Source organism: Rhopalosiphum padi, chromosome 2 (assembly GCF_020882245.1).
Source record: "Rhopalosiphum padi isolate XX-2018 chromosome 2, ASM2088224v1, whole genome shotgun sequence".
In the NCBI taxonomy this organism is placed as follows: domain Eukaryota; kingdom Metazoa; phylum Arthropoda; class Insecta; order Hemiptera; family Aphididae; genus Rhopalosiphum; species Rhopalosiphum padi.
In genome coordinates, this window is record NC_083598.1 from 4,648,950 (window position 1) to 4,660,315 (window position 11,366).

The window sequence follows — 11,366 nt, forward strand, 5'->3', positions numbered from 1 at the left end:
CGGTAACCCGTAATTATTATTTTCAATACTTATTACAATATCGGGTTTTTTTTTCTCTTTAATTTCATTATTTGTTGTGTAATCGTTTTTATTTTGCACATGACGGACGTACAAATAGTTGCAATACCGTTGTAATTTTTTTTTATACCGATACGTACCCGTGTGCTATGTATAATAGGTGCGAAAACACTTATTTTCGATCGCGACGATAATGATGCAAAGTCAAAATAATCGAGCAATGAGTCAATGTGTATTTACTTACTGGAAAGCATTTGAACGTTCTGTGTTTCTTCTTCGGGCTGTCCAGTTTTTTGATTTTTTTCGTTGTTTTGTTTTACAATAGATAAATACAAATTACGCACAATGAAATGAATTACATATTATATAAATTGTATTGACTAATTTTACTCTGTTAAGCTAAGTTTATACAATTAGTCAATATTACAGTGTTGTTATATTCTATCAATCGGATTGGGATTAACGAGGTAAATTTGTTTATGAGCCCTACATTCTTGTATGTCGTATGAGTTACATACCTATCTCCCCGTGAGAAACTCGCAATGATAATCAATAATAATTTTAGTTATTTTTGGTCTAATTACCATTATAATCATTATTATTATTATTATTTTATTTTCTGTCGATATACGTAATTATAAGATATCAATATTACACTAAAGTTACGATCAAAAAAACAGATGAGATATTAGATAAGTAGATTTCAACGAATATGAACGCGGTAAACTCACCGATTTGGTATTTAACTCCCGAAAAACCAGCTTTTGGCACTAGGCCGCTGAACGTTGCATAACAAAATATCTATATAAATGTATACAATTTTTTTTTTAACCAGAAAGTCATTTAACGTTTTTACGGTAAATGATGGTATTAACATTTTTTTTTTTAAGTTTGAAGACACAAAATGTATTTTTAATTTTATTCGTATGTATACACAAATATGTTACAATGATATTTACATATTATTATAATGTCATAAAATAGATAATTTTAACTTTTTAGTTAACAACTTTAATAAAATATTATTAATTATAAATATAATAAAATGTGATATATTCAAGTGTTGTCACTTTGGAATCACATGGATCGCCTTGCACAAACAAATATTATATACCTAATAAATAATATTATAATAATATAATAAATATGTATAAAGAATAAAATAGTTTTTGCCAATTCATATGATTTAACTATTTCTGTTATGTCTTTGTTAGCTATAGGAAAGAAATAATAATATATTTTTACATAAAAAATAAAAATACTATACTTAATAATTACATTATATTGTGCTGGTAACAAATGCGTATTCTAGATACAAAAATAAATATTTTTATATAATACATTCATATCAATAAGAAATTACAACAAATTCTAAATAATGATAACTTTTAAAAAAAACTCTGGAAACGAATTATTTTACTAGTGAAATATTATTTTCGTTTATGATTTTTAAAAAGTTATTCGAAAACGGTTGAAACGTATAAAATATACAAAAAATTACGTTAATATTTTATTTGTAAAAGTATATACAAAATATTATGATAAAATAAAAACATGGGAATTCGCACTTCTGATATCGTTTTTGAGTATATTATTGTAACTGGCGCGTTAAATTAAAATTCAATGATTTTATCAACATGATTTTACAAAAAACGATTTTCAGCAGGGATACAGTTTTGCCAATATTTCTAAAGGTATTTCATATTTATATTATTATTATTATTATTAATTATTAATGTTTGCGCCTATTAGTAATATAATAAGACATAAGTTGAACAAATATTTGTTAGAATACTACATGTCTACATATCATATAATGTTGGATTGTATTGAAACATACAGTCATAATATTATGTAGAATCAACACACGTAAATATGTTTTTCATCATAAATGAGGCGATTGAAATGTAGAAGAGTAGAAGGGGTAGAATTTACAAAAAACGTAAATAGTGAATGTGATGAAATTTTTCTTTTAGAAACACTGGGGTAGAACAAAAAACTGTGCGAAAGAGCATCAAAAATAGAAATATAATGGTGACGATAAATAAGAAAAAAATGTAACCAATACAAGAGGGTGATATATTTTCAAGAGATCGAGATTTACCAGTTAAACACGATCCACTCGGTCACATCGGAAAAATCCGTTAACACCAAATTCGCCTAGGAATACAGGTCAGGAAGATTGAAAAATGTCAGAGAGGATAAATATATTGTAAGTAGTGGTTCCAGACTCGAAGCCGCGTTACACTTTTACTAGAATATGATTGAGGGGTTGCTAAATTTACTGGAGCGCAGCCAAGTCCAGAAGACGTATAGAAATAGGATAGAAGGGTTGCAATGGGACGATAGGTAGTCATAAACACGAAAGCAAGAATATCGGATTATAATATTATATAGCCGTTCAACATACACGTATATATAAAATATTTATTTGTAAGACGTAGTTACAAAACGTAATACTGGTAGGTATAAGTAAATATTTTATGAACGACAATATTACCCTGTGCAGTGCGTCAGAAAAGATACGTTTTTTTCACATAACGGTTGGTTTGAATTTGGGTTTAAAATAGATTTTAGTCTATATACCTTATCACCACAATGCGTGTGCCGTAACGCGTGTTTATAAATTCATGGCAGAATTCTGATTATGTACCGGCTCGGCAGAACTCAACTGACTTTTTTTCGTCTCCCCTCTCTGTTTCAAGCCTTCAGCACTGTTTTTCATGCCGTATAGTCCATACACGCATAGTCCGATCAGTAACCAAATAATAAAACGAATCCAGGTGATCACGTCGAGTTTCATCATCAAATAAACGTTCATCAAGATGCTAATGCATGGTATGAGCGGAACCAGCGGGACCTGCGAAAACGGAACATATTAAAAAAATTTTGCTTTTTTATGAAATAAATGCTTACGATGTATTATATAAATAAATTTACATATATTGTAATTATTATATTATTATAATATATATGTATATTACATTGATTGTATTTACTATACATTTACGAAAATGTGTACATTTTCTGTGTTATTTCAGAGTGGACTAATGAATGTTTTGGTTTAATAGTAATATTTATCCTGTCTGTGTTATAACTTTTTGCAAAAAAAAAAAAAAATTTTTTTGAAAACGCAGTACTTTTCAAAATACCTAACCGGAAGTAAAAAAATAGAAAATATTTACGAAACACAAGTTTTTGATAAAAAAAAAATATATGATTTGGTTGTAATTTAAAATTAATGACCATAAATACTTGAAACTTTTAACATTTATTTGTATACTATCATTTTTGCTATTCTAGGGCTATATATAGACATTTTTTTTGGCTTTTTGTCCATTAATTTTAATTTTTTTTTTTATTAATGACGTATGGCATTGTTTATTAATATACCATTGTTTAACCGTGTCAGTATTTAGTTACATACAATTTATAATGACAACTAACAGTTCAATAACGATTTGTACCTTGAAAGAAAGTTTTTTATTCGATTGGGGCTGTCTAGTCAGTAACAGCAACAAAATCAACAACCCGATTGCTAAAGCGATGCTAGTGTACTTAGCGATGCTGTGTTCAACACACTCTTGTTCAAAAGGTTTGTCGTTGCTGGTGTTTTTTACGCAATCCGGTTGAAAAGTCGTACTGTTGCCGTCGCTTTCGTTGCACCACTGATGGACGGTCGTGACACACTGTTGTTGTACAGTTATGAAGCTAAACAGCGCCGACGTGCAAACTGTCAGAGTACAAACGACGTGTTAAATAATATTTTATTATAAAAAAATATTGTTTATCGGCTTTCGACGGACTATGCCATTTCAAAACGTACTGTACAATATGATAATGGTCGTGGCCACGAACTGAGTGTCTTTGTTGGCGTTTTTGACGTTGGACAGATTAAAGTACTTTCCAACCGCGTTTACAAATCCGCTGGACTCCGGTTCGTCGTTTCCCTGCTTGTCCGCAGACTCGTCGACGTCCGAATCGTTTTTGTACCGTAACACCAGCACACAGATGCACACTATCGTGTACGCCAATAACGTGCCGATCGACATCATGTTCATCAGCTGATCGAGGTTCAAGAGCGCCGTCACAATACCTGAAGAGGTGGTTTATCGATTGCACAACAGGGTTAATATTTCACGTGCCGATCGTATAAATATAATATTATTGTGCTTACCAGCGAATAAACCGGACAACAGAGTGGCCAACAGAGGTGTCTTAAACTTCGGGTGAATGATCGAGAACATGCTGAACATGAGACCGTCTTCTGCCATGGTCATCAGAATCCTCGGCATCGAGAACATACTTGCTAAGAGACTGTAAATTTCGTAGTATTCGCGATTAAGTCATCACTCTGAGATTCTTGACGAACGTGTTCTTACCTGGCAAACATAGCAAATATAGCGCCGGATGAAACAATCAATTTCAACGTCGTCCAACCAAGATGATCGTAGACGTACGGGAACGGCGCGTCGATGTCCTATAACGTGTGATAAGTGAAAATATTTATAGTTCGAAGTAAAATATTAGAGATCCGTTAGTAATTTTGTTACAAATCAGAAGAATATTTTAAAGCGACAAGAACAATATATGAAGCGCTGTCCTTAAGTATGCGGTCTAACAACATTGTTTTTAAATTAAATTTAATAACTTTTTTATTATATTCGTATAGGAAAATACACGTAATAAAAAAAAAGCAACGATGCTATACTATATCATTTTTGAAACACAATCATAATGAAAGCTCAGGTCGTGGAATCAAAATCGAAGTCAATATGGACTAAAGTATTTTAATAAAAGACAAAATATTTTTCAGGTTTAAAATAAGTAAAAATTAAGAAATTAATTGTATAATATTATAATAATATGGAATATAGGATTATTATATTATATTTAAACACCTAATAATTTTTAAAATATTAGGAAAACTAATATTCATTGTTAATTTCTACTAATTAGCTTGTACGGTACAATCAGGAAAAAAATACAAAATACACTTACATGCATTTCAAATACATTTAATTGAAATACTGCCCATCTCTGCTTGTAACTACCTAATTTACCGTATGAAATGCAATAATATTGACATGAAAAATAGCTAAAGAACTTTAATATTTACAATATTACTACCTCTTATAGGTAAGTACATTTTTATATTGATATTTAGGTGTACAAAAAAAAAGTTAAACCGCAAAGGTATACTATAAACAAAAGGTGAGTTTGGTTTTGAAATATTGATCATTACCTGATCATAATACGGCCACATTAGAGTTAAAACTGAACTGATACAGCAATATGCAAAAGTTATGATGGTCAACGACAATATGATGGCCAATGGGATGTCACGTTTTGGGTTTTTTGCTTCTTCTCCTGTGAACAGAAAATAATTATTTAATATTATAAATAGACATTATTGCTTAAAGAATAAAATATATCATGTCATCGATACTTAAACAATATAATGATTAGATTTAATTAAGATTTACTTTAAAATATAGTAATTATTTGAATAGTATCTTAAATATAGCAACATTTATAAGGTGATAAAAATAAAAAATACTAGAAAAAGATATGAAAAACTATTAAAGAAACCATCTTATAGGGCCAATTAAATAATAAAAATAAAAAAGAAACACATTCTTTTAACGGAATACTAATCAATATTTTTCCAAAATAACCTAAAAAAAAAAAACAACACAAAAGTTATAATTATTTGTCACAGAAAATCCTATTCGATAAAGATTTGCCAATAATACTCTAATTACTATATATTATGTTATATTATTTATAATTAGGTAATCACATTATTATTATTATATAATATAATATTATTGTTATTATTTAAAGACTCTCGTCTATCAAAACAAGGATTTTATCCGTAGTGGTAGACGATACAATGCAATAATATTAATACATACTAATCTATTCCTGTTGATTGTATATAGTTTTTTATTGCTCAATAAATAAACATCATCATTATTATTATTATTTATTTATTATAATATTTGACGTTCACCTGTAGTAGCTACACTGTCGAAACCGATGAACCCGTAAAAACATTTTGCCGCCCCCGCGGTCACTCCGGCCCATCCGAAAGGCATGAAACCACCTTCGCCGCCCTTCGCGCTCTTCGGGATGTCTTGTTTCGGTATACTCCAATTGTGCAAATTAACTACCATAACGATAAAAAAAAAAAAAAACATTATATTAATGTACAGTATATTATTATTAATATTATCATCACGTGCGTTTAACATAAAAATACAATATATTTTGTTACCTTTAAACAATCCGGTTGCGACAACCGTGACCACAGTCAATAAATTAACGACTGTAAACACGTTGTTGATCATCGTAGATTCTCGGACTCCCCACGACAGTATAACTGTAAATGAAATATCAATTAAATAACAATTCAACGCAAATACACAGCGCGGCTGTCGTGTTCCGCGTTTAAAACAACACTGTACTAACTCGATAATAGTATCACGAGACTGAACGACAAAACGTCTGGGTAGTCGGCCAAAAAGCTGACGTTCATGGGGAAGAGATAGGTCATCGTGGTTTTCACGGGATAGTCCAGCAGCGCATCGATGTAATTGCTGAAAGCTTTGGCGACGCTTGCAGTACCTGTGTAACGTGCAGTAACATCAAATTAATATTAAAACTTTAACTCATATTTTTAGCGGGCACTGACATTTTCGAACTAAACCTAAACTTTTCATAATGTGATCTTAATTTTTTTTAATTTCTAGACGTACTAATAATATTTAAGATACAAATATAATAAAATACTTTTTTTTATAAACTTTTAAAACCAATACTGCAGTTTGCCGTGGTGTTCTACATTCGGTGTGCAGGCGCAGACCAATTTTGGGTCTCGCGAGCTTTAGAAACGGTTTGTGATAGTGATATACTTTAAATTATTTAAAAGAAGAAATGTAGTAAAATGTATTTCATTCAGTTGAATCTCGAATGAAGCAAATAAAATAAATATATTAATTATACTTACTACATCAATTAAAAATTGGTTTATTTGTACAGACTACAGATATTACGAGTATAAATCAATATTAATGATCGGCTTTTTACAAAAAAAAAAAGAATACTCACGGTTCACAAAACATAAACAATAACGAAAATAGGTCTTGAAACAGTCGAAACCGATAAGGCTGAAAACCATTCTTGTCTACTGTATGAATTTGTTGTATTTAACCTGCCTCGCTGTGCCGCGTAAGTGCGTATCGTTAAGCCGCCGGAGTACACCCGCAGTGCATTCCGGTAATAAGCCTAAGATATCGTATTTTCCCGCAATCTCACACATCAATATATTATGTATTACTTAGTTTACGATAAAACAATTATACCGTATAAGCTCGATAGAAGACCTAAACGTTAATATCACTCACCGATGACGTATTCGAGTATCAGATTCCACCCGATCACGAACGCGACGAATTCGCCAACTCCGACGTAACTGTAAACGTAGGCCGACCCGGCTCTTGGCACTCGCGCTGCGAATTCGGCGTAACACAGGCCTGTAAATAATATTTATAATACATACGTTATTAAGCTGTTGAGTCGTTTAATAATAATATTGGTATGTTATTTCTAGTATGGAATTTCTGGAGTGCTCGCTGCTCATAATAGTGTCAATAATATTTCCCAAAGGGACGATTAAAAATCTAATAACAGGCACTTTCGAATGGTAAGTCCTAAGGTAATTATATTTAAAATGTTTAAGGTTTTCGTTAAATCTAGATGAATAAGCTATTTTTATCCAGGAGTTCATCTCCCGTAGGATAGCTCAAACATATAAATGTTGACCTTTGATTACGAAAGATGAAATATATTTATTTTTATTTTCCAGTTCCGACAGCTGGTTCCGCGGAAAATATTTCTCAAGTGTTTATTGATAATTTATTAGAAAATCAACTCAAAATTACATAAATTATATTTAGATTGTATAACAGTTATAAGGTATACAATTTAATTCGTTTCAACAAAAATAAACTTGGAAATGTATGTTGTTTACATGAATTGTTTTTATTTTTTCATTGTCTAACCTGCGAAAGCTGATGCAAAGGCAGCCAAAACGAACGACAGCACAACGGCTGGCCCGGCTTCTATTCTGGCGACATTTCCGGCTAGCACGTAAACACCCACGCCCAACGTAGACCCAACGCCAAGTGCCGTCAGGTCCATTAGATTGAGGACCCTGGCCAATTTCTTCTTGTTTGGTTGGTCGACAAGTATTTCATCCTCCTTTTTCCGCCTGGACAACACCTGGTATAGAGTTTCTCGCTGGACAAAAAAAAACATCCATCTCGATATTATTATTGTCATTCGCAATCACATAAAATCGTTTACGGGAAAAAATCGTAGCAAATTTAAATCGAAATACAGATATTGACATTTAAACGAGCAATTCACTTAATATTATTTCAATTTTGATAGCGCCGTTTTCTACTGATTGAAAAAAGAAACTATTATATTTAAAACATGCCGATACTTGTTTCAGTTGTTTTAATATGTTGTAAATATACATTTTTATCAATTTTTTTTCTAAATTGTAATTATATTTAAAATAAATTATTTAAAAATATAATTTTTAATTAAGCTTATCATTACGGATTCAACTAAATAATAATTTATCATACGGAAGTAATACTTTTTCAGTTTATTTAATTCTTTTCTAGACCTTTTGAAATCACGCATTCAAAACACCCAATTTTATTATATGTCATGTAATAATTTTGTTTATTTCCAATTTTACAAGCTATAATACATTTATAATATAACTTTGGTATACATACAAGACCTTTCAATTCTTTCAATTACTATAGAATGATTAATACTAGACTAATTTTTAGCTAATATTTTGATAATTTGAGCTATTTAATATTCATAGAAATTTGAAATTATTTACTTATTTTAAGCGTTTGCAGTTCAAGTATTGACAATATTTAATGTTAAAAATAAAATATTTTTTTTCATTACATAAACGATTTATGGTATTTTTTTATAATTTAAAAACAATAATAGCATCCACTTAAAACATTTCAACACGTATTAATACAATTAGGGAATGAAATCGATTTCTAAATTAATTTAATGCATCGAAAAAAAATGTTAAAAACCTTAAAAATATTCAAAAGTAATATAAAATTTGATATATTTATTTAATGATATTATTCAAAATTATGTTGTGATCGAAAAAACCTATATCATTAATAAAAAAAAAATAATAAGAGTTTTTATATTAAATTTTCATATGAAAATTAAAAATATATATGTATATAAATATACAATTTAATAATAGCCTACAGATTCATAATATTGTTTACCGGCAGGTAATAACTACTTAAAATTATTATTTTTTTCTCGTACCGTTTTACAACCACTCGAAAAAACGCATAACGAAAGTGTAAACAATGATCCTACATTTAAGGCATATATAATATAAAAATTAGAAATCAAAAATACGATCGTAAATATGTAAAGATTAAATTTTAAATCTAAAAATAAATCATGTTAATAACTTATTAATAAATCCGAAAAAAATCTTATATTGATAAGTAAAAAAAATAATTTATTCGAATTCTAAAATACAGAATGAAGATTTTAAAATAATTTTAGTAAATTTAAGTTATTTTATTATTTATACTGTATACCTATAATATTAATATTTTTGTATAATATGTGCATTATTTTTGGCAATAATTAGTGTAACAGGTAGGTTATTTTATTATGTTAGATAAATAAATTATTAATATTAAATACAAATTATAAAATTTCGTTATAATTAGAGCGTGTTCACGCAGTCATCATTGAATTCAAATGACGAGCTACGCTCAAATAATGTACTATTATAGAGTGACTTGCTCGGTTGTTTTAAAAATTTATATTATAATAGTCTGCTAGTATATATGTATATAAGTCGAAAGAACGTGTTACCCGTTATACTATAATACATTACACCTATTATTGTCCGGTTTGGATACAACGGTAGCTGTTAGAATAAATGCAGCTGACTCTTAAATCTACAATAATTTATTTGTACAGACAACGGCGTATTATTATTTTCAAAATATTATGTCAATATAAAATATACGATTTTGCGACGATACCGTCGAATCACTAAAGTATCTCACGGTTATTCACACTAATAATATTTAGATACATACCAACTTGATCATGATGTCGCTGTCGATCCGGCGCGCGAAGATCACGATCGGACAAATACCGTTTTTACGATAATAATATACGAACTCTTGACTAGGTCGGGAGACCGGCCGGCGCAAAGGTCTTGCAGCGTTTTATCGTATAGGGCGTTGCAGTTATTTCGATTCGCCCGGCGTGAACACCACGTGGTTTAAATTGTTATTATTTTTATTTTCTTATATTACGCGTTTACTCAAAACCGAAATCACTGTATTATTTTACTGTTGGGCGCGCAAGCCTGTATATCTCATATAAATAATATATAAATAAATGAACTGTTACAACTATTATTTTACTACCACTGTTCTTTTAAGGAGTTTTCTTTTCTGATAACGTCCCGTTGACCGTTTATCGCCGCCGCCGCCGTCGTCGTCGTCGATTGCGCCGGAGGACCGCGCGTGCGTCCGTTTACGAACAATATTGAGCCACAAACACGCGGCGCTCGTGATTTTATTATCCCTCTCGGTAGTCAGTCTAGCGCTCCTAGTGATCGTGGGGGGGTTATTCGCCGACTTTTTTGCTGCCGAATTGCGTGACCGCTTCTTGTCGTACTATGCCGAAATTATCACTAAAAAGAGACTCGATATTTTCCACTTCGAGGAAAATCTATGAATCGTAATAATATATTATTATATTGAGGTTTTGTCATTATTTTGCAATTCAAGTTCCTATAGGTTATATTGGATACCTTAAATCTTAAGTTAAATCAAAAATATAATGTATCGTTGTTTATTATGAAGTGCCTATTACTACATTAAATGTGAAATAATAATGGGTAAAATAACAAAATAAAAATCAGTAAAATTATTTAGCGTTGCCCAAATCGGTTAGAGTCAGAAAATCAAAATATCTACAACCATCTTAAATATATATATATATTATGTTAAAATAGTATTTGCGCCGCACGGACGAATTTTTTTTTTATTATTATTAAAATAATAAAATGTAATAAACGAATTTATCGAATATTGAATAATCTCATATTTTGAATAATTACCATTGACCATAATATTTTAATGTTTTGAGTACAAAACACAAAATTGTCATGTTATTTTTTTCAATAGGTTGGATCATGTCATAAAACAATTATTATTTATTTTTTTACGGATTTTAATTACTGAGAA

The 11,366-nt window shown here is 30.1% G+C and overlaps 1 protein-coding gene across 2 annotated transcripts; it reads right to left on the reverse strand.

The window, feature by feature from the left end:
• Window positions 1-925: 925 nt before the first annotated feature.
• Window positions 926-10,668, reverse strand: LOC132920638 (cationic amino acid transporter 2-like). 2 transcript variants are annotated; one of them, XM_060983172.1, is made up of 13 exons: window positions 10,206-10,668; window positions 8,085-8,322; window positions 7,428-7,556; window positions 6,493-6,648; window positions 6,299-6,403; window positions 6,035-6,190; window positions 5,264-5,388; window positions 4,401-4,498; window positions 4,196-4,335; window positions 3,845-4,114; window positions 3,486-3,751; window positions 2,605-2,878; window positions 926-1,132 (listed from the first exon to the last, which is right to left on the reverse strand). In XM_060983172.1, the coding sequence occupies exons 1-12, from the start codon at window positions 10,215-10,217 to the stop codon at window positions 2,639-2,641; spliced, it is 1,935 nt and encodes a 644-aa protein (XP_060839155.1). In that variant the 5' UTR covers window positions 10,218-10,668; the 3' UTR covers window positions 926-1,132; window positions 2,605-2,638. The 2 variants fall into 2 exon arrangements, with proteins under 2 accessions (XP_060839155.1, XP_060839154.1); XM_060983171.1 differs by lacking the exon at window positions 926-1,132 and having other exon boundaries at window positions 2,395-2,878.
• Window positions 10,669-11,366: the final 698 nt, after the last annotated feature.